Raw genomic sequence first — 27526 nt, forward strand, 5'->3', positions numbered from 1 at the left:
TTTATTTAATATCTATGTTTTTTTTGTGAACCATAAAATCAATAGTTATTTCTGGTTACTTATCAAAGTTAGCCAACTAATGGATTATACTTTTTAGTGTACCTGTCTGATTTCCGCCCCAGACATAAAGTGCTCATGCCTTACATCCAGGTTCATGGAGAGACCATGTCTAGTTGTTAGTATTCAAGTTAAAAACACATCCCACCAATTGCATTATACAACAGCATACATAATTGATCATTAGGATTTGAATATAAATTGTGCCTTTTGCATTCACAATGCATACTATACCACAACTTTAACTATTAAGAGGAACTGATCAGGAGTGACATTCAAAAACTATCTGGATGAGGATTTTGCAAACGATTGTAGCCTATATCAAATTCTCAATAGCAAAACTGTATTAAAGGAGCGAAACAAACTTGCAATGAAACGTTACAGGAAGTGTTGATTGCTGAAAGTACACAAACTCTTTAAATTAACCAAAAACAAATGTACTGGACTGGATACAGCTGGCATGCAGGTGCTCAGGAGGAAATTAAAACGTCAGTCTTCTCCAGATAATGTGGCGCCACCTGCTGGTAGGAACAAGGTCACTGTCTGTTGGATTCAATGAAATCAACCCACAGAGGGATAGTTATATTTATTTCTTCTAAAACTATAAACAAAGATGAAGAAATCTAGTCAGAGCCTGTGCCTGTTCAACAGTTGTCTGACCAATGTTTCAACATCTAAAATATTGAAATAACCCACCAAAAAATACAATTTTTCATAAATACATTACATGATTACAATATCCAAAATAGACAGTATGCCTCAACATTTTGTGAAATCTTTATACAATGGGAGAAAAACAACAATCCAGAAAATAATAGATCAATGCATGCATTATAAAAACTCATTTGACCTTTATCCTGCATAGTTTGGTCTTTTTTCAGGACTGGGGACGTGTCAAGGGCCCATCTGGATAATATTACACGTTCTAAAGATGCAGCAGCCTGAGCAGAACTCTCCCTCAGAAGAAGGATTCAAAACCTTCCAGAACTGTCTCTCACGTCAACCAAAAACAAACATACAGCCAGATGCCTCTGGAATTCAACCACACCAAACTCACCAGGGAGACATATTTTTAGGTTAGTTCAGAACTGAATTCTCTTAAAGGAATATACTATTGTGGTTGTGTTTGAGAGTAGTTGAAATAAGTCCTAAACGTGTGTTTGATGTATACCTGGATGTTGACACTGCTCATCCTGAGCCTGGGGTTGGGGCATGCACAGAGGTCCACCCAGGAAGCCTTCATGATGCACTATTTTGAGAGGAGGATTGCCCAACTTGAGGTAAGAGACAAAAACAAAAGCCTAAAGACTCCAAACGACATGTTTTCTTCATTACACACAGAGTATGAATGGATTGGCTTATGGTAAAATAAAACTATCATATTTTCAGATTACTCTACCTCATTGTTTAGTCTGTATTGATAACATTACATCAACACTAAACTAAAACCAATGTTAACAGCAAATTTCAAAACAAACTGTTCACTGTGACGATGCGAACCAGGGACTCCAATGCATTTACACCCTACTCTCATTTGCCACCAAACATAGTTTGCAAATGTTTTTGTTTGTTATTGTGGTTAGAGTGTACCGCTAAGCATGTCCCAAAGTTCTTATGCAAGCCATCACACGCGAGTAAAAATTGTTAACAATGTTAATTAAGAATTTAAGTTACACTGATTCGATTTATCGACCTGAAAAAGGCAGTTTCATAAATTAACAGCATTTCAATCATCTCGATTTGTCAGTTGGGATAATTAGAAGTACAGAGTCATCTTCTATCACTGGATTGAGGTAAGTTTTCGAGCCATATCCCACGCCGGCTCAATTCTGCGCTGATTAGGGCAGCCAAGCGTTTCTAAACTATTCTGGATCATTTCAGGAGCGCTTGGGCTGGAGTGACATTTGGTCCCATTGTTTTTGTTTTACTCTGTAGTATGAGAATTACTGATGTTATAGGGGCTCTGCCTTAGAAGCCAGTTGTTGCCTCAGTTATTGGCTATTTAGATGATTGTTTGTCATTTTGAAAGTTTATGTTTATATGTCAGAGTTCATCAACGTCTTGTAAACATCCATGGTTCCATTTCATCTTCTGCACCTATAAATAAATACCTCCATTTTGCACCTGATTTTGTCTGAATCCTTATGCTTCACCCCCCCTGACAAGACCACCAAGGGTCCACATTCTTACCTTCACATTGTGCCACTTCTTAAACAGCATCTGCTTGCTCACCTCTCTTGTCCAGGAGCGTCTGATCAAATGTGAGCAGAACACCCAGCAGGTGGACCAGAAGATCTATGACCTGTCTACAAAGGTGCGTGGCCAGCTGGCTAGCATGGAGGTGCACCGAACGGAAGTAAAGACTCAGGTGGATAATGTAGCCATGCGGGTGGAGCGAGTGGAGAGGGACGTGGAGTACCTGGAGAATAAGACCCCTAACCAGCCCCACATCGAGGTAGAGGAGGCCCTGATGGAACAGCAGATGAAAGACACCCAGAAGAAAATAGTAAAGATCACACTAGGGACAGGTACTTAGGAAACTGATGTTAACTGGAAAACAATGTAATATACTTGTGTGTGTGTGTTGTACATGATATTGAGAAATAAATTAGGATACTTTCAATCTTACTCTTGTCCTTTCATGTATAGACTGCAACATAGCTCTCACTGGTGTGAAGTCTCTGAAGATAGTGAAGAAAGCAGGGGACGTCTATGGATCCTGGCTGAAAGACCCTACTAAGGGCTCTGCCAAAATCTATTTCTTCAGCGGGAATAAGAACAACACCGTACTGGAGTTTAAATCCTTGAAGACCTTCACTGAGGGAAGGCTCGCCCAGGCTCATCCAATTCAGCTCCCCTTTCCCTGGCAGGGAACAGGCCATGTGGTCTACAATGGCTTTCTGTACTATCACAGGGCAGACACACCCAACCAGATCTTAAAGGTGCATCTCCTCAACCGCACTGTGGCCGACAGTATGCTGCTGCCCGGGGTTGGCCGCCTGCCTACCTACGCCCTCACCACGCACACCTTCCTGGACCTGGCTGTGGACGAACTGGGCCTGTGGGTCATCTACTCTGACCCAGAGTTTGGGGGCAACCTGGTGATCACCAAGCTGGACAAGAGCAGCCTGGCTGTGGAGCACACCTGGGACACCACCTGTACGAGCCGCGACGCAGAGTCAGCATTCATGATCTGTGGAACACTGTACGTGGTGTATAACTCCCGCTACGGAGGGCGCTCCAGCATTCAGTGCCTGTACGATATCCACGACACCATCCACAGTGAGGAGAGCCCTGTGCTGTTCTTTCCTAAGCGCTACACCAACCACTACAGTATGCATTACCACCCCAAGGACAAGCAGCTGTATGCCTGGGACGACGGCTACCAGACCATCTACAAAGTGGACCTCAAGAGCAAGGCTGAAGTCTGACATGAGTCTACATTAAACGCTTATCAGTCATAGAACCACAGGCGTATTAAAAACATAACTAATTAACAATGTCCATATTCTTATCATAATAGCCAACAATAATCCATTTAAGTTGAGGTAACACAATACACAGTTTACTCAAGGCCCATATTTTCACGTGACTTTATGCAAGACTTTAATAAACTGCATTTAAAAAGTTGTTTTTCTGGGAGCAATGTAGTTGTTCGATGGTTCTTAGTACAATGTAGTGGTCCGATGGTTCTTAGTACAATGTAGTGGTCAGATGGTTCTTAGTACAATGTAGTGGTCCGATGGTTCTTAGTACAATGTAGTGGTCCGATGGTTCTTAATACAATGTAGTGGTCAGATGGTTCTTAGTACAATGTAGTGGTCCGATGGTTCTTAGTACAATGTAGTGGTCCGATGGTTCTTAATACAATGTAGTGGTCAGATGGTTCTTAGTACAATGTAGTGGTCAGATGGTTCTTAGTACAATGTAGTGGTCAGATGGTTCTTAGTACAATGTAGTGGTCAGATGGTTCTTAGTACAATGTAGTGGTCAGATGGTTCTTAGTACAATGTAGTGGTCAGATGGTTCTTAGTACAATGTAGTGGTCAGATGGTTCTTAGTACAATGTAGTGGTCAGATGGTTCTTAGTACAATGTAGTGGTCAGATGGTTCTTAGTACAATGTAGTGGTCAGATGGTTCTTAGTACAATGTAGTGGTCAGATGGTTCTTAGTACCATGTAGTGGTCAGATGGTTCTTAGTACCATGTAGTGGTCAGATGGTTCTTAGTACAATGTAGTGGTCAGATGGTTCTTAGTACAATGTAGTGGTCAGATGGTTCTTAGTACAATGTAGTGGTCAGATGGTTCTTAGTACCATGTAGTGGTCAGATGGTTCTTAGTACAATGTAGTCAGATGCTTCTTGGAGGTACAGAGACTGAAAATAAGTGTTTGCCAATGTGGCACTGTTGAACTGAATGAGGTGAGAGGCACTGTTGAACTGAATGAGGTGAGAGAGCTGATGAGGTGAGAGGCACTGTTGAACTGAATGAGGTGAGAGAGCTCTCCCAAAACAGTAGCTTTTTGCATAGTCATACATGTTTATGGAGCAACTTTTATGACCCCGCTGAACACATCAGAGCTCTAAAGATTGGATGTGCCTGAAAAGTAATGGAAAACAACTGAATCTGACATTTCCACAAGCTGATGGTACTATTCTATTAACAGACAAACCATATTTTCCTATTCCTGTTCCTATAATAATTTTGATATGAGCTTCTGTTCTTTGTGGTGACTTTGAAAGGCAGTACATGACATGTTATTATTGGTGTATGTATATGGCATAGCAACCACGTGAACAGGCTAATTGAGCTTGGGCCAAGTGTAGTCAAATGAGATTAGGTAGCTAGTAATAGAGCCCCACAGTTGGTGTCATAATACCCATGAAACCCGAGTGGTCAAATAGGCAAATGGCTCCAATCGTTTTTCCACCATTCATTATTCCCATAGGGAATTTTAGAAACACTTGGCTATGCATACTCTGGCATGATGTTTTGCTAACTATGTAAATCACTCTCACAAGGTGCCTTGTATCAATATATTCAGCTCATTTACTCTCAGATTACAAAATGCTAATTAGCATCAAAGTAAACATCATGCAAGACTACAAATCCCTGCAAGCTCCTGCATATCATCTCTAGCTGACACCTTTGCTAACAGGTATTGTGTCAATTTAAAACTTGCACAAGACAGTTCAAAGAAATGTCAGTTTAAAGACATTGTATTTATTCATTACTAAATGCGTTACTAAATTAAAATAAAATTATATGTTAATCCAGAGATTTTTACCTTTGCCTTGATTCGGCAGTCTCCTCCAAATTATCATGGCATTTGTAGTTCTTTATGATAGCCACATAAACAGCTAATTATCATTTAATTTTGGGGGGGTAGATACAGGCGACTGTTTTGATAAATCACCTTGTCCTAGAGAGAGTTACATTGTCATAAAAACGTCACGCCAGGTAATCCCATAAAGGAAAAAATGTATGGTGGAAAACGATAGAACCATTTCCTTGTTTGACCGCTAGGTTTTATGGGTATTATGACTCATGCTGTGGTAATCTAACCTGAGATATTTTTGCTGGTTTTTTTTTGTATAACTATGCTTGTCTCATTTATAATCAGCAGATGGCACTGTTGTCAAGAACTTCAGCACAAACGCCAGTGAGCCAAGCGTCCAAATGATAGGCTGGCCGTATGTTTAAGTCCTACAGTCCTAGGGTATATAATACTGTGCACGAGCTGGGCCATGGCAGACTCAACCAAGTGAGATAAAAATTTGCACAGGTAAATGGTGACCCCCCCCCCCCAAAAAAAAAAAAATGTGTACCTATGTGTACACAAAAAGCATACAGAAGATGTGATAAGTTGTAATATATTTATTACACGTGATTACAATAATTTGTTGCAGATTTGAGTTTACATGTCGTCTTGTTCACGTATTGGGAATGATGAGTAGCTAGAGCACATGGGCTGTGTAGTTTGATGGGATGGCACACCCTTAGAATCACATGATAGGTGATTGGTGGAGAGGCTTTATGATGAACGCACTTATGGCGTTGGCAGCGCAAAGGCACAGTCGGTCAATGCGCGGAGCATCCCATCACCGAAGACACCACTTACAGTGCCAAGGACCATTTTAAATCCAAGGTGGTCAATAGTGTATTTTGCAAGTTGCAGGGGAGGAATACGCGCTGGAGAGCAAGTCTCCGAAGTCGAGGATATTATAGGTAATGCCGAGACACTTGTTTTCTTCTTCTTATTTACTTAGTAAAGTTTGTATCCTACTCGCAGGTATTCATAATATAAGTAGATACGATTTAAAGCCTATCTGTAGCCGAATGTACGGCGGCTTTGTGAATAAACACAATTTTTAATTGTTTTATACTATTTTTTCCCAAGTATGTTCAATACACTGATTTGCTTACGGAACAGGTGGATGAGCGCTGGGAAAGTGACAGAATAAAACTTGTCTGAACATGACAATGCAGTTGTGTACAGTATGTGGTTTCAACAGTTTCTCAGCATTCCACAAGTATCTAAGCACTTGGCATGTAGCTTTATTTAAATAAAGTAGTAGTGGTTGTTTTTCTCAATTAGTTTTTGTTGCAGTTGCATTCACACTTAGTAGTAAAACGATATGGTTTTCAGTTTATGTATGTATACAATTTATGTAAGAATTATGAGGAGAAAATGGGTTACATTGAATGCACACAAAGCAATTCCCTGCTTTTTAATGGTTTGTAAGGGTTTCTGTTGATGAAATGCAGTTTTGTTGTTTTCAGGGTAGGCTATAGTCGCCCATGATGTGTTAAATGATGTTGCAGCCTACTCATCCGAGTTTAATTGCAGACTATCAATTATGGACTGCATGACAAGCAGCTAAATATTTCTTGCTGTGTATGATATGGTAATTTGTAAGTATCAAGGCTGTAGTGCACCCAGCTGTGTGTGCTTGCCATCAAACAGCGAAGATGATTCATAGACCAGAAATGCTTGAGTGTCTTGAATATGGACGAAGAGTTGGAGGGGACCTACACCCAGGATACAATGTACTCTGTTGCCATGCTCATCCGAAGAAGGCCCAGGTCGCATTCATCTGAATAGAATTACCTCTGAACACCAGTGGTTCATTAGTCTCCAAATTATACTGTGTTACAGTTCATATAAGGAAATAAATCAATTGAAATAAATTCATTAGGCCATAATCTATCGATTTCACATGGGTGGGAATACAGATATGCATCTGCTGATCACAGATACCTTAAAAAAAAAAGTAGGGGCGTGTTTCAGAACCAGTCAAATCAAATCAACAGTAAAATGCTTACTTACAAGCCCTTAACCAACAATGCAGTTCAAGAAAGAGTTTTAAAAATACATTAAAATAAAAAGTAACACAATAAAATAACAAGGCTGTATACAGGGAGTACCAGTACCAAGTGTAAGGGGATACCTAGGTAGTTGTACAACTGAATGCATTCAACTGAAAACTGTCTTCCGCATTTAACCCAACCCCTCTGAATTAGAGAGGTGTGGGGGGCCTGCTTAATCGAAATCCACATCATCGGCACCCGGGGAACAGTGGGTTAACTGCCTTGCTCAGGGGCAGAACGACAGATTTTTACCTTATCAGCTCGGGGATTTGATCTAGCAACCTTTCGGTTAATGGCACAATACATCCTACCTGCCAGGCTACCTGCCAGGTACAGGTTAGTCGAGGTAACTTGTACATGTAGGTAGGGGTCAAGTGATTATGCATAGAAAATAAACAGTGAATACCAGCAGTGTAAAAACAAATGAAGAAGGGAGGGGTGTCAATGGAAATAGTCTGGTTGGCCATTTGATTAATTGTTCAGCAGTCTTATGGCTTGAGGGTAGAAGCTGTTAAGGAGCCTTTTGGTCCTTGACTTGACGCTCCAGTACCGCTTGCCGTGTGGTAGCAGAGAGAACATTCTATAACTTGGGTGACTGGAGTCTTTGGGGCCTTCCTCTGACACCGCCTAGTATATAGGTCCTGGATTGGCGGGAAGCTTGGCCCCAGTGATGTACAGTTGAAATCTGAAGTTTACATACACTTTAGTTGGAGTCATTAAAACTTGTTTTTCAACCACTCCACAAATTTCTTATTAACAAACTATAGTTTTGGCAAGTCGGTTAGGACATCTATCACAATTCCAGTGGGTCAGAAGTTTACATACACTAAGTTGACTGTGACTTTAAACAGCTTGTAAAATTCCAGAAAATTATGTAATGGCTTTAGAAGCTTCTGATAGGCTAATTGACATCATTTGAATCAATTGGAGGTGTACCTGTGGATGTATGTTACGGTTTTCTAGGTGTGAAGGAGAGTCGGCGCGGGACGTGGACCCCACTCTATCAAGGTCTTAGTCCCTCTTCCTCGCGTCCTTAGATAGTCCACCCTCGCCGCTGACCATGGCCTAGTAGTCCTCACCCAGGACCCCACTGGACTGAGGGGCAGCTCGGGACTGAGGGGCAGCTCGGGACTGAGGGGCAGCTCGGGACTGAGGGGAAGCTCGGGACTGAGGGGAAGCTCAGCACTGAGAGGAAGCTCAGGCAGGTAGTTGGGTCTGGCAGATCCTGGCTGGCTGGTGGTTCTGGCAGAGTCTGGCTGACTGACGTATCTAGAAGAGTCTGGCTGACTGGCGGATCCTGGCAGACTGACGGCTCTGGCTGCTCCATGCTGACTGGCGGCTCTGGCTGCTCCCTGCTCACTGGCGGTTCTGGCTGCTCCATGCTGACTGGCGGCTCTGGCTGCTCCATACTGACTGATGGCTCTGGCTGCTCCATGCAGACTGGCAGCTCTGGCGGCTTCTTGCAGACTGGCAGCTCTGGCGGCTTCTTGTAGACTGGCAGCTCTGGCGGCTTCTTGCAGACTGGCAGCTCTGGCGGCTTCTTGCAGACTGGCAGATCTGGCGGCTTCTTGCAGACTGGCAGCTCTGGCAGCTCCATGCAGACTGACAGCTCTGGCAGCTTCATGCAGACTGGCAGCTTCTTGCAGACTGGCAGCTCTGGCAGCTCCATACAGACTGGCAGCTCTGGCTGCTCCATGCAGGCTGGCAGCTCTGGCCAGGCGGGAGACTCCGGCAGCGCTGTAGAGGAGGAAGGCTCTGGCAGCGCTAAACAGGCGGGAGACTCCGGCAGCGCAGGAGAGGAGGAAGGCTCTGGCAGTGCTGGAGAGGCAAAGCGCACTGTAGGCCTGATTCGTGGTGCTGGCACTGGTGGTACTGGGCCGAGGACATGCACAGGAAGCCTGGTGCGGGGAGCTGCCACCGGAGGGCTGGTGCGTGGAGGTGGTACTGGGTAGACCGGACCGTGCAGGCGCACTGGAGCTCTTGAGCACCGAGCCTGCCCAACCTTACCTGGTTGAATACTCCCGGTCGCTCTGCCAGTGCGGCGAGGTGGAATAGCCCGCACTGGGCTATGCAGGCGAACCGGGGACACCGTGCGCAAGGCTGGTGCCATGTAAGCCGGCCCAAGGAGACGCACTGGGGACCAGATGCGTAGAGCCGGCTTCATGGCATTTGGCTCGACGCTCACTCTAGCCCGGCCGATACGCGGAGCTGGAATATACCGCACCGGGCTATGCACCCGCACTGGGGACACCGTGCGCACCACAGCATAACACGGTGCCTGCCCGGTCTCTCTAGCCCCCCGGTATCCACAGGAAGTTGGCGTAGGTCTCCTACCTAGCGTCACCATACTCCTTGTGAGACCCCCCCCAAGAAATGTTTGGGGTTGACTCTCGGGCTTCCATCCCCGTCGCCGTGCTGCCTCCTCATACCAGCGCCTCTCCGCTTTCCCCGCCTCCAGTTCTTCCTTGAGGCGGCGATATTCTCCAGGCTGTGCCCAGGGTCCCTCTCCGTCTAGGATTTCCTCCCAAGTCCAGAAATCCTTATTATGTATCTCCTGCTGCTGCTGCCTGTTGACACGCTGCTTGGTCCTGTTGTGGTGGGTGATACTGTTACGGTTTTCTAGGTGTGAAGGAGAGTCGGACCAAAATGCGGCGTGTAGATTACGATCCATGTTTAATGAACTGAAGAAACACGAATCAATATACAAACACTACAAAAACAATGAACATAACGAAAACCGAAACAGCCTAATACTGGTGCAAACTAATACACGATAGACAAAAGGACACTAAGGACAATAAGGACAATCACCCACGAAACACTCAAAGAATATGACTGCCTAAATATGGTTCCCAATCAGAGACAACGATAAACACCTGCCTCTGATTGAGAACCACTTCAGACAGCTATAGACTTATCTAGAACACCCCACTAAGCTACAATCCCAATACAAAACACACCACATACAAAACCCCATGCCACACCCTGGCCTGACCAAATAAATGAAGAAAAACACAAAATACTTAGACCAGGGCGTGACAATGTATTTCAAGGCCTACCTTCAAACTCAGTGCCTCTTTGCTTAACATAATGGGAAAATCAAAAGAAATCAGCCAAGACCTCAGAAAAAAATCGTAGACCTCCACAAGTCTAGTTCATCCTTGGGAGCAGTTTCCAAACGCCTGAAGGTACCACGTTCATCTGTACAAACAGTAGTACACAAGTATTAACAGCATGGGACCACGCAGCCGTCATACCGCTCAGGAATCAGACTTGTTCTGTCTCCTAGAGATGAACGTACTTTGGTGCGAAAAGTGCAAATCAATCCCAGAACAACAGCAAAGGACCTTGTGAAGATGCTGGAGGAAACAGGTACGAAAGTATCTATATCCACAATAAAACGAGTCCTATATCAACATAACTTGAAAGGCCACTCAGCATGGAAAAAGCCACTGCTCAAAAACTGCCATAAAAAAGCCAGACTATAGTTTGCAGCTGCACATGGGGACAAAGATTGTACTTTTTGAATAAATGTCCTCTGGTCTGAGGAAACAAAGATAGAACTGTTTGGCCATAATGACCATCGTTATGTTTGGAGGAAAAAGGGGGAAGCATGGGGGTGGCAGCATCATATTGTGTGGGTGCTTTGCTGCAGGAGGGACTGGTGCACTTCACAAAATAGATGGCATCATGACGAATTAAAATTATGTGGATATATTGAAGCAACATCTCAAGACATCAGTCAGGAAGTTAAAGCTTGGTCGCAAATGGGTCTTCCAAATGGACAATGATCCCAAGCATACTTCCAAAGTTGTGGCTTAATGGCTTAAGGACAACAAAGTCAAGGTATTGGAGTGGCCATCATAAAGCCCTGACCTCAATCCTATAGAAAATGTGTGGACAGAACTGAAAAAGTGTGTGCTAACAAGGAGGCCTATAAACATGACTCAGTTACACCAGCTCTGTCAGTAGGAATGGGCCAAAATTCACCCAAGTCATTGTGGGAAGCTTGTGGAAGGTTATCCAAAATGTTTGACCCAAGTTAAACAATATAATGGCAATGCTACCAAATACTAATTGAGTGTATGTGAACTTCTGACGCACTGGGAATGTGATGAAAGAAATAATAGCTGAAATCATTCTCTCTACTATTATTCTGACATTTCACATTCTTAAAATAAAGTGGTGAGCCTAACTGACCTTAGACAGGGAATTGTAACTAGGATTAAATGTCAGGAATTGTGAAAAACTGAGTTTAAATGTATTTGGTTAAGGTGTATGTAAACGTCCGACTTCAACTGTACGTACGGTCACTGTGGGGACTGAGGTGGTGTACTCCTCAGTGCCATTGGATGAATCCCAGAACATATTCCAGTCTGTGCTAGCAAAACAGTCCTGTAGCATAGCATCCGCGTCATCTGACCATTTCCGTATTGAGCGAGTCACTGGTACTTCCTGTTTTAGTTTTTGCTTGTAAGCAACAATCAGGAGGATAGAATTATAGTCAGATTTGCCAAATGGAGGGCGAGGGAGAGATTTCTATGCGTCTCTATGTGTATAGTAAAGGTGGTCTAGAGTTTTTTTGTTCTCTGGCTGCGCATGTTACATGCTGGTAGAAATGAGGTAAAACTGATTTAAGTCTGCCTGCATTAAAGTCCCCAGCCACTAGGAGCACCGCTTCTGGATGAACATTTTCTTGTTTGCTTATGGCCTTATAGAGTTGGTAGAGTGCGATCTTAATGCCAGCATTGGTTTGTGTTGATAGGTAGACGGCTTCGAATAATACAGATGAGAACACTCTCGGTAGATAGTGTGGTCTACAGCGTATCATGAGGTACTCTACCTTAGGCGAGCAATACCTAGAGACTTCTTTAATATTAGACGTTGTGTATCAGTTGTTATTGACAAATAGACACACAACCCTGCCCCTCATCTTACTAGACATAGCTTCTCTGTCCTGCCGATGGACGGAAAACCCAGCCAGCTCTATATTATCCATGGGGAGGCAGGTTGCCTAGTGGTTAGAGCGATGGACTAGTAACCGAATGGTTGCAAGTTTAAATCCCCGAGCTGACTAGGTATAAATCTGTCGTTCTGCCCCTGAACAGGCAGTTAACCCACTGTTCCTAGGCCGTCATTGAAAATACGAATTTGTTCTTAACTGACTTGCCTAGTAAAATAAAGGTAAAAAAATAAATAAATAAAAAATGTTGTTGTTCAGCCATGACTCGGTGAAACATAAGATATTACAGGCTTTAATGTCCTGGTAGTAGGATAGTCTTAATCGTATTCCATTTTATTTCCCATTGATTGCACGTTGGCCAATAGTAAGGATGGTAGTGTAGATTTACTGACTTGCCTACGAATTCTCTGAAGGCAGCCCGAACTCCGCCGCCTTTTTCTCTCTGTTTCTTCACGCAAATAACAGGGATTTGGGCCTGGTCTCGGAAAGCAGTATATCCTTTGGGTCAGACTCATTAAAGAAGAAATCTTTGTCCAGTTCGAGGTGCGTAATCGCTGTTCTGATATCCAGAAGCTCTTTTCGGTCATAAGAGACGGTAGCAGCAACATTATGTACAAAATAAGTACAAAAATAAGTTACAAACAATGCGAAAAAACAAACAAAATAGCAAAGTTGGTTAGGAGCTCGTAAAATGGTAGCAATCCCCTCCGGCGCCATTGTGTGACCACCATTTGCCTCATGCAGCGTGACACATCTTCTTTGCATAGAGTTGATCAGGCTGTTGACTGTGGCATGTGGAATGTTGGCCCACTCCTCTGAAATGGCTGTGCGAAGTTGCTGGATATTGGCGGGAACTGGAACACACTGGTGTACACGTCAATCTAGAGCATCCCAAACATGCGCAATAGGTGACATGTCTGGTGAATATGCAGGCCATGGAAGAACTGGAAAATTTTCAGTTCCAGGAATTGTGTACAGATCCTAGAGACATGGGGCCATGCATTATCATACTGAAACATGAGGTGATGGCGGCACACAACACTATACACGTGGTCTGCGGTTGTGAGGCTGGTTGGACGTCCTGCCAAATTCTCTAAAACAACGTTGAAGGAGGCTTGTGGTAGAGAATTTATCATTCAGTTCTCTTGTTAAAGGAGTCAGCACGCAAATCCTCGTTCAAAACTTGAGGCATCTGTGGCATTGTGTCCCCAGCACATGGTGCACCTGCATAGTTTTCATGCTGTTTTAATCAGCTTCTTGATATGCCACATCTGTCAGGGGAATGGATTATCTTGGCAAAGGAGACATGTTCACTAACAGGGATGTAAACAAATTTGTGCACAAAATGTAAGATAAATTAGCTTTTTGTGCATATGGAAAATTACAGGGATATTTTATTTCAGCTCATGAAACATGGGACCAACACTTTACATGTTGCGTTTATATTTTTGTTCAGTATCATTCACACTACTGTTGTTATCATAGAGAGAGGGTGCTTGTTGCATTTTTTAAAACATTTTTAATTGTATAGATTTTTTTTCTCCCCAATTGGTAGTTACAGTCCAGTCCCATCGCCACAACTCCCATATGGACTTGGGAGAGGTGAAGGTCGAGAGCCGTGCGTCTTCTGAAACACATCCCACCCAAGCCACACTGCTTCTTGACACAATAACTGCAATACCCGCCAGCCACACCAATGTGTCGGAGGAAACACTGTACACCTGGCGACCGCGTCAGTGTGCATTGCGCCCAGCCCGCCACAGGAGTCGCTAGTGCGTGATGGGACAGGAACATCCCTGCCAGCCAAACCCTCCCCTAACCTGGATGACGCTGGGCCAATTGTGAATTTGAAAAAGCTTGTTAAGTAATATTACAAATGAATGTTTGCTCAAAACCACTCAAAACAACCCCCATCATTATCATATTTCCCAGCTTGCTCTATTGCAGGAGGATTTTCAGAATTGTTTGCTTAAATACCTGTGTTCTTGCTTGTACATTGATTGGTTTATTAACCTCTTACACTTATGGTGGCGCTATTTCATTTTTGGAAGAAAAACGTTCCCGTTTTAAACAAGATATTTTGTCACAAAAAGATGCTCGACTATGCATATAATTGCTACTGTTCGAAAGAAAACACTCTGACGTGTCCAGAAATACAAATATCTTCTCTGTGCGTGCCCTTTAACGTGAGCTTCAGGCAAAACCAAGATGACTTGGCATCCAGGAAATGACAAGGATTTTTGAGGCTCTGTCTTTCATGATCTCCTTATATGGCTGTGAACGCAAGAGGAATGAGTCTGCCCTTTCTGTCGTTTCCCCAAGGTGTCTGCAGCATTGTGACGTATTTGTAGGCAGATCGTTGGAAGATTGACCATAAGAGACCACATTTACCACGTGTCCGCCCGGTGTCCTGCGCCGAAATTGGTGCGCAAAAGTCACCTGCCAGTATTTTTCCATGGGGCACAGAGAGAGAAGCAAGCTTCCACGAACTGCATGTCAATGAAGAGATATGTGAAAAAACACCTTGAGGATTGATTCCAAACAACGTTTGCCATGTTTCGGTCGATATTATGTAGTTAATCCGGAAAAAGTTTCACGTTGTAGGTGACTGCATTTTCGGTTCGTTTCGGTAGCCAGGCGCAATGTAGAAAACGGAACGATTTCTCCTACACACAGACGCTTTCAGGAAACACTGCGCATTTGGTATGTGGCTGGGAGTCTCCTCATTGAAAACATCAGAAGCTCTTCAAAGGTAAATGATTTTATTTATTTGGTTATCTGGCTTTTGTGAAAATGTTGCGTGCTACATGCTACACAAAATGCTATGCTAGCTTTGCATACTCTTACACAAATTAGTCAATTTCTATGGTTCAAAAGCATATTTTGAAAATCTGAGATGACAGTGTTGTTAAGAAAAGGCTAAGCTTGAGAGCAAACGCATTATTTTAATTTTATTTGCGATTTTCAGAAATCGTTAACGATGCGTTATGCTAATGAGCCTGAGGCTTAGTCACAATCCCGGATCCGGGATGGGGAGTTTCAAGAGGTTAATCTTATGCTACACAAACATAAATAACATACATTTTTCTAAACTAATCCATTATTTTTTTTGTATTTGGACTTTTTGCACTTGTTACTGAGATAGCTGTTCCAGTTTATATGATTTAGGTAGTCTCAATCTTCTGACAGACCTTCTCCTTATAGGTTGTGGGTGATTAAAAGTTCCAATTGTTGCATATCCTCACTCTGGCTGGATTCCAATAAGAATTACACATCACTTTGCAAGCCAGCATAATGTGACTTGCAGGCTTGATGTGGCCTGTAAGCCAGGAGTTTCAGACCACTGTGTTAGAGTGTAACTAGGCCCTCAAAGAAAGGCCTTATGATTTATGCAATGCATTGTCATAAAGATGTACATTTTACACCAATATATATGCAAATAAGGTAGAATAAACTCTCAAGTTGAATTGTATGTTCACTTAACCATCAATTCAAAGTTGAGTGAACATACAATTCAATTGACAATGTATGTTGATTCAGCTACAGTATATGCCCAAATGTTGAGCAAACTCACCAGCCTGTTGCAGCTGGTTGCCTTACTATTGAACATTTCATTATTATTATTATAATTATTATTTTTCTATTTGGAGTTTAAATTAATGTGAGGAAATACTAGTTATTTCCAACATACATAGAATATTCAAAGGAGAGTTTGCATGTATAGTATAAGCTTATATCCTGCACTAAGTCACAGAATGAGGAAGAAAAGACAACCATAGTAGCAGATCAGGGCATTATACTCTGAGGATCAAACAGTGTGTTTAATACCAACAGGAGTAGTCCTCCTTCCAGTCCTAGGTTTGAATAATTCTTCTGTCAACTCACACGGCTATGGCATTGTGAGTCGTCTGCAGGAGGTAATCCTCAGTCAGATACTGGATGTCAGAGAGCGGAGAAAGCTTACTACTCGCAGGAGGGCTTGAAAAATCACAGGGAAGATCATTTCTTGTGTTGATTTTAGAGCCTGACCGATATGTTTTTTGGGGTCCGGTACCGATTCCGATTTTTTTGGAGGGGGGAAACGTACCAATACTAATGTATCTGCCGATAAACTGTTTTACAGCAGAATTTTTTTTCCCACACTGAGTTCTTATAAATTGCCATGCAAAAGAGTGATTGTACAATACCTATGCTTCAGATGTTGATTTCATACATTGTGATAATAATGACACATCATGAGAATGGTATGTTCAGATAAGCATGAAATTTCCTTTTTTCATTCTATTTATTGAATATCGGTTACCGTGGCGTTATCGACCAATATGGAGTTAAAAGGCCAATATCGTCTGATTTTAATAGTTGTAAACCGATAAATCAGTCGGGTTCTAGTTATTATATATAATTTTCCTACTAGCAAAGAAAAGCAGCTGTTGCTGCTCTGCTTAGGGATCCCTTCAAGGAATGTTCTACCAGAGTTCACTCAATGAATGATACTAGTGGACAGACCTCTGGGTAGCCTATGTATGGTGTTGGACACTCCTGTTTTGATGTGTCGAAGATAAAGAAACAGACAAGCTAGTGAAAGGGATCTGCTGTGTTATTACATAGAAAAAAACACACTTAAAGCGGCAATCAACAGTTGAAACGATAACAAAGCACTGATTTGCTACAAAGCTGAGGGATGGGACTGAAGAAATGGAACCACTCAAATTTATAGACAGAGCTATGGATGCAAGAACTGATCATCCTTGACATCACAATTTAGTTTTAACCATGTTTTGCGGCTATACAGTGTTTGTTTGCATTTACTTTGTTCACAGTACAGTAAAACAAGTTTATATTGTGTGTTCTGATGCGGTACGACAGTTGAATTAAGCTCACGAGGCAGTTATTTTTTAAGAATCAAATCAGTACATATCATTAATTTATAAGTCCAAAAATGGATGTAGCTACTGCAGATTGCCCATGTAATATACTGTATGTGTAGAAATTCAAGACAACACATTGGCAGTCCCACAGCTCCAGAGTGTAAATTCCTCTTGGCAATGAGTGTATTGTGCGGCAGTCAGCTGGGCTGTGCTTTGAGGATCATGTGCTCAGACAAATAGATAAGGCCCGTTATTTGTCCTGGCCTCTGTTTTATGCCACTCCCCAGCCCCATGTGAAACAGTATGCGATTGTCTTTGAGATGACATACCCTCCCAGGACTCAGACCAAATGCATAAACAGATATTGCAATTGTTTAGCAACTTCCCCCTCAGGATGACCATAAATGCTATTTTATTTCTGCAGGATTTTATGTTTGCATGGTATTTGGACGGCTATGCATTGCCTGGATATGTTCTGTATGGAAATCATTGAACATCCATGTTACAAGTAAACCAAAGTCGTATGCTGAAATGTCTAATCTTTTTAATAACAAACATATTATTTAAGTTATTGATTCTGGGGTCCACCAGTGACATTCTTCAACCTGTGTGCTTCCCCGCTAACTGTGATGAGAGTTCATCAGACAAAGGTGAGCAACCTCTACCAGGCCAGGACTTTTACTTTCTCCCTGCTTGACAAAAGATTTAAAGCTCCACGGTAAACAGGCAGCCCAGAGTTAGCCGGAAGCCAAAAAGAGAGGTTGAAGAGAAGTGATCATTGTTTTCATCTGACAAAGTTATATGACCATCGCCTGTCAAGGCAAATCAAGCTAAAGCTTTCAGCAGAGCAGGGAAGTGTTGAGTGGTGAGTGATTGCGGGAGGGAAACAATACTGTGAGACATAGTTTGATGGTTTTTCCATGCAGCTTTGTTGTTTTCCAGTTACAGTTGGAGTTCTTTAGCTAGTCATCCCTGTGTTCTCTAGGAATATGATCCCTAAAACAACTAGCTACCCTCCCAGCTCAGATGGGGGTTCTGCCTGAACGATGACCTGTTACAACATTTTTTATTTGATTTTATAAAATTGTATTTCACCTTTTATTTAACCAAGTAGGCTAGTTGAGAACAAGTTCTCATTTACAATTGCGACCTGGCCAAGATAAAGCAAAGCAGTTCGACACATACAACAACACAGAGTTACACATGGAATAAACAAACATACAGTCAATAATACAGTAGGGAAAAAAGTATATATACAGTGTGTGCAAATGAGGTAAGATAAGCGGGGTAAGGCAATAAAATAGACCAGAGTGGCGAGGTAATTATGATATAGCAATTAAACACTGGAGTGAGATGTGCAGATAATGAATGTGTAGAGATACTGGGGTGCAAAGGAGCAAAATAAATACAATATGGGGATGAGGTAGTTGGATGGGCTATTTACAGATGGGCTATGTACAGCAGCAATGATCTGCGAGCTGCTCTGACAGCTGTTGCTTGAAGTTAGTGAGGGAGATAAATAAAATGTATTTATATAGCCTCCTTAGATCAGCTGATATCTCAAAGTGTTGTGCAGAAACCCAGCGTAAATCCCCAAACAGCAAGCGATGCAGGTGTAGAAGCACAGTGGCTAGGGAAAACTCCCTAGAAAGGCCAAAAAGGAAAAAACCTAGAGAGGAACCAGGCTATGAGGGGTGGCCAGTCCTCTTCTGGCTGTGCCAGGTGGAGATTATAACAGAACATGGCCAAGATGTTCAAATGTTCATAAATTACCAGCATGGTCAAATAATAATAATCACAGTAGTTGTTGAGGGTGCAACAGGTCAGCATCTCAGGAGTAAATGTCAGTTGGCTTTTCATAGCAAATCATTGAGAGTATCTCTACCTCTACCTGTCTCTAGAGAGTTGAAAGCAGCAGGTTTGGGACAGGTTGCACATCCGGCAAACAGGTCAGGGTTCCATAGCCGCGGGCAGAACAGTTGAAACTGGAGCAGCAGCACGGCCAGGTGGACTGGGGACAGCAAGGAGTCATCATGCCAGGTAGTCCTAAGGCATGGTCCTAGGGCTCAGGTCCTCCGACAGAAAAATAAATAATGAGAGAATTGGAGAGAGCATACTTAAATTCACAGAGGACACCTGATAAGACAGGAGAAATACTCCAGATATAACAGACTGACCCTAGCCCCCCGACACAAACAACTGCAGCATAAATACTGGAGGCTGAGACAGGAGGGGTCAGGAGACACTGTGACCCCATCCGATGTTACCCCCGGACAGGGCCAAACAGGCTGGATATAATCCCACCCACTTTGCCAAAGCACAGCCCTCACACCACTAGAGGGATATCTTCAACCACCAACTTACCATCCTGAGACAAGGCTGAGTATAGCCCACAAAGATCTCCGCCATGGCACAACCCAAGGGGGGGGGTGCCAACCCAGACAGGAAGACCACGTCAGTGACTCAACCCACTCAAGTGACGCACCAGTGACTCAGCCCCTGTAATAGGGTTAGAGGCAGAGAATCACAGTGGAGAGAGGGGAACCGACCAGGCAGAGACAGCGAGGGCAGTTCGTTGCTCCAGTGCATTTTCCGTTCAACTTCACACTCCTGGGCCAGACTACACTCAATCATATGACCTACTGAAGAGATGAGTCTTCAATAAAGACTTAAAGGTTGAGACTGAGTCTCCGTCTCTCACATGGATAGGCAGACCATTCCATAAAAATGGAGCTCTATAGGAGAAAGCCCTGCCTCCAGCTGTTTGCTTAGAAATTCTAGGGACAATTAGGAGGACTGTGTCTTGTGACCGTAGCGTACGTGTAGGTATGTACAGCAGGACCAAATCGGAAAGATGGGTAGGAGCAAGCCCATGTAATGCTTTGTAGGTTAGCAGTAAAACCTTTAAATCAGCCTTTGCCTTAACAGGAAGCAAGTGTAGTGAGGCTAACACAGGAGTAATATGATCAAATTCTGGGGTTCTAGTCAGGATTCTAGCGCCATATTTAGCACTAACTGGAGTTTATTTAGTGGTTTATCCGGGTAGCCGGAATGTAGAGCATTGCAGTAGTCTAACCTAGAAGTAACAAAAGCATGGATACATTTTTCTGCATCATTTCTGGACAGAACAGTTCAGATTTTTGCAATGTTACGTAGATGGAAAAAAGCTGTCCTTGAAACAGTCTTGATATGTTCGTCAAAAGAGAGATCAGGGTCCAGAGTAATGCCGAGGGCAATTTTGGGGCTTCACCATGTTTCATTGAAATGTACAGCTGTGTGTCATCTGCATAGCAGTGAAAGTTAACATTATGTTTGCGAATTACATCCCCAAGAGGTAAAATATATAGTGAAAACAATAGTGGTCCTAAAACGGAACCTTGAGAAACACAGAAATTTACAGCTAATTTGTCAGAGGACAAACCATCCACAGACACAAACTGATATCTTTCCGACAGATAAGCTCTAAACCAGGCCAGAACTTGTCCGTGTAGACCAATTTGGGTTTCCAATCTCTCCAAAAGATTGTGGTGATAGATGGTATCAAAAGCAGCACTAAGGTCTAGGAGCATGAGGACAGATTCAGATCCTCGGTCTGACGCCATTAAAAGGTAATTTACCACCTTCACAAGTGCAGTCTCAGTGCTATGATGGGGTCTAAAACCAGAGTGAAGCATTTCGTATACATTGTTTGTCTTCAGGAAGTCAGTGAGTTGCTGCGCAACAGCTTTTTCAAAAATGTTTGAGAGGAATGGGAGATTCGATATAGGCTAATAGTTTTTTATATTTTCTGGGTCATGGTTTGGCTTTTTCAAGAGAGGCTTTATTACTGCCACTTTTAGTGAGTTTGGTACACATCCGGTGGATAGGGATAAGAGTCTCCAGCTTCAGTGATTTTTGCAGTTCGTTCCAGTCATTGGCAGCAGAGAACTGAAAGGAAAGGCGGCCAAAGTAGGAATTGGCTTTGGGGATGACCAGTGAAATATACCTGCTGGAGCGCGTGCTGCGGTTGTTGCTGCTATGGTGACCAGTGAACTGAGATAAAGTGGGCTTTTACCTAGCAAAGACTTAGTTCTGTGTTTGTCTTGGCCCATTTATCTATGTCAAGAATTTAGTCTCTATCTCACTAGATGGTTCTTCTACGGAGATTAGAGGATGATAGATGGAATGTTATTAATATTTGTAATCATTTCATAATTAAGAAAAAATCTCCCCAATTTCATGGTATACAATTGGTAGTTACAGTCTTGTCCCATTGCAGCAACTCCTGTACGGACTTGGGAGAGGTGAAGGTCGAGAGCCGTGCATCCTCTGAAACACATCCCACACTGCTTCTTGACACAACACCCACCAGCCACACCAATGTGTACGAGGAAACACTGTACACCTGAGTACCTTGTCAGCTTGCACTGTGCCTGGCCCGCCACAGGAGTCACTAGTGCACGATGGGACAAGAACATCCTTGCCGCCCAAACCCTCCCATAACCCAGACGATGCTGGGCTGATTATGCGCGTATATAGTGTAATATTGGGTTGCAAACTCAAAATGAAATACATTTCAACTCTATATTTGACATGGTACAGGTATGTTCTTTTTTTAAAGCCCATAACCATGTGTGTGAGGTGTATACTTTTGTTTCAAAGTAGATTTGTTTAAGACTACCAAAAACACTCTGTGACCTTGATTTAGCCCGCTGCAGTAAAAGGTAACTGAGGTGAAACATGTGCTTAGTGTTAGAGGATGATGAAAGACACTACCATGTTGTAAGAAATAGGTCAACAGAACCTGGTAAAAGGATTGGTAGACTTTTTTGAACAAACAAGGTATGATGGATTTGGTGAGCCCACTGAGCCAAGCGAGGGGAAGGTCATGTTGTAGACCGTGAGGTGACACCTGATTGTGCTTCCTGGCCTTTTGTCTGATGTTTGTGACATATTAGAGTGCACCTGCTCGTGGATGACATTTCTCTGCTCCTGCAACCTGCACTCCCCCGCGTCACAGCTGCCAGGTGAGTGGAGCGATGATCGGCCCGGTGAGCTGGCAGAAAGTCAACCGGGTCCTGGTCATCTGTCCTGTGCTAACCCTACTCCAGAGGCCCGGTCTGGAAGACTCAGTGAAGATGAGTAATAACAGCTGACAGCTATTGATATGACTTTGTACTTGACTTCCATGGAATACTTTGTACTTGACTTCCATGGAATACTTTGTACTTGTCTTCCATGTAATACTTTGTACTTGTCTTCCATGGAATACTTTGTACTTGTCTTCCATGGAATACTTTGTACTTGTCTTCCATGGAATACTTTGTACTTGTCTTCCATGGAATACTTTGTACTTGTCTTCCATGGAATACCCTCCATACCAATGCAAGTGTAGACTGTTGAAGTTTGTTTGATTCCTTACTTATACAGCACTATGCATACTTCACTTTCATACTCATTTTATTTGTGCATGTATCTCACTCCAACAATGGCCCCACATTGGATGGGCTGATTTCATCTCTCAGTCCTGTGGTCTGAGCACATGTTGCCCATTGGTTATGAGACATGCTTTGCATGGTGTGACTGTAATGTTATCCTGTCATTTGAGCTGGGTTTGTTCTGGTTGAGCTGGCTTGTGGGTTAAGATGTTGACACCATGTAACCTTACTATGTTCTGTGCATCAGGAGTCATGTGCTGCATATAGTGTAGGAGTCTGGTCTACCAGCCATTTTGAATGAGCTGCTGTTGATTTTTTTGTGGTTACAACACGGTTCCAAGGCAGAAGCACAGCACACACAAACTCGTCATCTGGCAATGCTATGTGTTAGGCCCCCTGCCAACACTGTTACAAAGAAGCCTTGTCTATTATGCAACAGATCACCTTTCTCACGCAGGTCCCCAGTGCCACAGACACAAGTTGAGTCCACTGTTTAGATGGCTACCTCTCAAGCGCCCAGCTGAAATGGAAGGCTGTATGAACTGAAGGCCTGCAGGCAGCTAGTCCCCTCCGATGTGTCATCTTGTCAACTAGCACATGAACACATGCAAGTGGCAGAATGAGGCCCTGATAGGATGTTAGAGCTGTCAGTGGAGCTATGGCTTTGATGCTTATACTGTATATTAAGCCGTGTTGACACGCTGGTTCTATTGGTCTGCCCACTACTGCTGACCCTGGCCTTTGTGCATGCTGGTCTCACTGCCTGAGAGTTAACTACTGTACAGTTCTACATGTCTAAATAATGGTGTGGAAAATGATGTGCATCCCTTTGACTTTGCTAGCCTCTAGCTACATGTTGGCACAATGTTGGTAAGAGAGATTTGGATTAAAAAAACGTCCGTTTCAAACACATGAAAATTATGTTGTTGTTTTTTTGTTGTTGAAGAAATAGGATGTGTAGTGTGATCGTAAAGTAAATGTCCACTTTATCTGCAGGCAATTGTAAGCAAACCATGGGATTACATTTTTTTTTCCTGCTTCCCTGAGCTAATAAAACCTCAAACGTGAAAACTGAAACATGCATGTTTACACTAGTCTACACATTCTCTCCCAGGGCCTCTTATATGTATGGTAATAATGTGGTAGTGCTTATGACTACTGTGTTTTCTTGACTTTTATTTTATAATGTTGGAACCCTTCATCAGCCATTGAAAGGAGCAATGCAGTTGTGAGATGTTGCGATCTCATATTTGCTTGACATGCTCTCAGTCACTTGATTGCTGACATGAGTATGACAGGGCCATGTAACATCCACTGCCAGGGCGATTACATTCGGGCCGCCTGATGTTGACATTTTGGAGAGCTAATGAAGCTTCACCAGCGAGGGGAGGTGGTTGGGCTCAATATAGGGCTGACTAAGTAAAGCAAACCAAACCCAAGGTTACAATAGAGTTCCCCACGTCAACTGACGGCTTAGTTATTGTTTGATGAATTTTGTAATCATCAGCCAGACTCCCATAAGTATTGTTTCTGTAAGATGCTATTAGAAAGATTTGATCGTTAAATACTCATGGCTTGGAATAAATCTGCTGAGGTATATTAAGCGGATGCATGTTTCTGTTGATGTGCAAAGTCCCACATAGCAGGTCTTTTCTGCTTTCTTTCAATTTGTGATGTGTGAATTGTTAGCATGGCAGACTGTGTGAATTGTTAGCATTGCATACTGTGTGAATTGTTAGCATTGCATACTGTGTGAATTGTTAGCATTGCATACTGTGTGAATTGTTAGCTTTGCATACTGTGTGAATTGTTAGCTTTGCATACTGTGTGAATTGTTAGCTTTGCATAATGTGTGAATTGTTAGCTTTGCATAATGTGTGAATTGTTAGCTTTGCATACTGTGTGAATTGTTAGCATGGCATAATGTGTGAATTGTTAGCATGGCATAATGTGTGAATTGTTAGCATGGCATAATGTGTGAATTGTTAGCTTTGCATACTGTGTGAATTGTTAGCTTTGCATACTGTGTGAATTGTTAGCTTTGCATAATGTGTGAATTGTTAGCTTTGCATAATGTGTGAATTGTTAGCTTTGCATACTGTGTGAATTGTTAGCATGGCATAATGTGTGAATTGTTAGCATGGCATAATGTGTGAATTGTTAGCATGGCATAATGTGTGAATTGTTAGCTTTGCATACTGTGTGTGTGAATTGTTAACATGGCATAATGTGTGAATTGTTAGCTTTGCACACTGTGTGAATTGTTAGCTTTGCATACTGTGTGAATTGTTAGCATGGCATAATGTGTGAATTGTTAGCATGGCATAATGTGTGAATTATTAGCATGGCATAATGTGTGAATTGTTAGCATGGCATAATGTGTGAATTTTTAGCATGGCATAATGTGTGAATTGTTAGCTTTGCATACTGTGTGAATTGTTAGCTTTGCATACTGTGTGAATTGTTAGCATTGCATACTGTGTGAATTGTTAGCATTGCATAATGTGTGAATTGTTAGCATTGCATAATGTTTGAATTGTTAACATTGCATAATGTTTGAATTGTTAACATGGCATAATGTTCGAATTGTTAGCTTTGCATAATGTTCGAATTATTCACTTGCATACTTTGAATTGTTAGCTTTGAATACTGTGTGAATTGTTAGCATTGCATAATGTGTGAATTGTTAGCTTTGCATAATGTTCGAATTATTCACTTTGCATACTTTGAATTGTTAGCTTTGCATACTGTGTGAATTGTTAGCATTGCATAATGTGTGAATTGTTAGCATTGCATAATGTGTGAATTGTTAGCATTGCATAATGTGTGAATTGTTAGCTTTGCATACTGTGTGAATTGTCAGATTTGCATAATGTGTGAATTGTTAGATTTGCATACTGTGTGAATTGTCAGATTTGCATAATGTGTGAATTGTTAGCTTTGCATACTGCGTGAATTGTCAGGTTTGCATAATGTGTGAATTGTAGGATTTGCATACTGTGTGAATTGTCAGATTTGCATAATGTGTGAATTGTCAGATTTGCATACTGTGTGAATTGTTAGCATTTCATAATGTGTGAGGACTTTTCTTTTTTTTATTCCATGAAAATGTAACTAATTCACACATTCTAGATTCACACATTTTAAAGGGTGGCGATTACTTAATTTTCTGTAAGCATTAGTTAGCATGCGAGGGTCTATTTGAGTAAAGGTCAGAGAAGGGAAAATCCCCATCCATAAGTGTGGTCATCTTCTGTTAATCTCTTCTGCCTTTGTGGTCGAAATTCTTGGGAATTTCCTGCTCAACCCCTTATATTTGTGATTGTGACATCCAGGCCTCCGGAGCTTTCTCACTCTCTCTCTGGGCTTCAGCAGCAGTTGGCTCTGCTTGTCCAAACAGGCCAGAGTCAATGAGGGAAAACAGTAAACTCACACCCCTCTGTGCTTCACCCCACTTCACATGCTCTGGCATTTCTGTTCACATTACCCACCAGACTAATTGTTGAAAGCAGTAGGACCACTTCTTTGGCCCAGCCATTAGTGTCAGAAGACCTGCGAGTTTCTCCAACAGATAAAGGTGGAATTTCTGTCTTCCTCTGGTAACTCGTGATAAACACTAGATTTTCAGGTATGTGAATTAAGCAGAAGAGTTTCACCCCCAAAACTGTAAGGCCTTGATGGCCTCCTCAAACAAACAATCAGGAATCATGTTGAAATGGCACTTCCTTCATTTGAACCTTGTGGCCATTTGACTTACACACAAGCCATCCTTTGGTCTGGTGGATATGGGACTTTTCTGGTCCCTGTGAAAGAATGGGACACCGCTGATGTCTGTATTGTAACTCTACCCAGCAGCGCTCAGTGTGTCTGTCTTCAGCAGAGCATGAGGACTGCAGGCTGGGACAACCTGGACAAAAACAGGAACTTGATCTTCCTCCCAGTGTTACTACTGTGCCTGTCTGGCTCAAACAAAGCTCACCATTCATTATTCTATGTCCTAACTGCAAGGGACCACAGATATCATACCTTCTGATAAAAAAAGTATTTATCACAACACGAAAGATTGTTCGTCCAGAAATGTATTTCCATAGAAAGGATCTTTATTACATACATTTTGATCCTGCAGACTTATATCAAAGACTCAGACAATGGTCTTGAGTGGGCATTGAGCTCATCTGCTCATACAAGTATTTGTATTTTCTCAGTTGGACTTTGTATTGAGGTGGAAACTTTCTTGGTAATCATTAGGCCTCCATTCCATTGACATCTGTACTGCATGTAGCAGGTGAACAGCATTTTAATACATTAAAAAACCTCCTTACATTTTTATACTGATAATGAACAAACTTCATTATCACTGTGTTAATACAATTATTAATGATCTTACAGGCATCATATGTTGTTGTTGTAATCTCCCAGAGACTTTGGAATGGCAGCAGTACATTAGACAACACATGGTGATGATAGCGCTGGCTGAGATAGAGCATCCCTCCAGTCCCAAGTGCTCAGCCAGAATCAGCTATTTCCTGGCCAGCGTGAAGGAACGCCTCAGGTCCACACTCTAATTACAACAGCATTAAGTCCCTTGCAGGGGACAGATAGTGGGCCATGAGGATCTGACCAGTATTAAACGCTGCTTCTTTTTATCAAGCTGGAAGCTTGGCGAATCTACTTTTTATAGTCCTTTGATAGGACTGGAGGGAAATCAACTGTAAATAATCTGTCATACATTTTGTCAGGATTATAAAGTAAAGGCATGGAAATTGCAAAGCACTGTTTAGAAGTTCAGACCTTCTCCCTTATAGGAATGTTTAGAATAATTTTTGGCCCTTAGAGGCAAGTTACTGTC

At 42.5% G+C, this 27526-nt stretch overlaps 2 protein-coding genes across 13 annotated transcripts in view; both read left to right on the forward strand.

The window, feature by feature from the left end:
* Positions 1–1003: 1003 nt before the first annotated feature.
* On the forward strand, positions 1004–3686 carry olfml1 (olfactomedin-like 1). Its single transcript, XM_064929450.1, has 3 exons — positions 1004–1337; positions 2303–2585; positions 2707–3686. Exons 1-3 carry the CDS (start codon positions 1221–1223, stop codon positions 3486–3488), a joined length of 1182 nt encoding a protein of 393 aa, XP_064785522.1. The 5' UTR covers positions 1004–1220; the 3' UTR covers positions 3489–3686.
* Positions 3687–5870: 2184 nt separating this feature from the next.
* The window catches only part of ppfibp2b (PPFIA binding protein 2b), a 97626-nt gene continuing 75970 nt past the window's right edge, over positions 5871–27526 (forward strand). For 6 of the 12 annotated variants that reach the window (XR_010450890.1, XM_064929438.1, XM_064929439.1 and 3 more), the window contains exon 1: positions 5871–6286. The gene's annotated coding sequence lies outside the window, so the exon portion shown is untranslated. The remainder of the gene's footprint in view (positions 6287–27526) is intronic. The other 6 variants (XM_064929443.1, XM_064929448.1, XM_064929445.1 and 3 more) reach the window with 2 other exon arrangements.

This window comes from Oncorhynchus masou, chromosome 22 (genome assembly GCF_036934945.1).
Source record: "Oncorhynchus masou masou isolate Uvic2021 chromosome 22, UVic_Omas_1.1, whole genome shotgun sequence".
Taxonomy (NCBI): domain Eukaryota; kingdom Metazoa; phylum Chordata; class Actinopteri; order Salmoniformes; family Salmonidae; genus Oncorhynchus; species Oncorhynchus masou.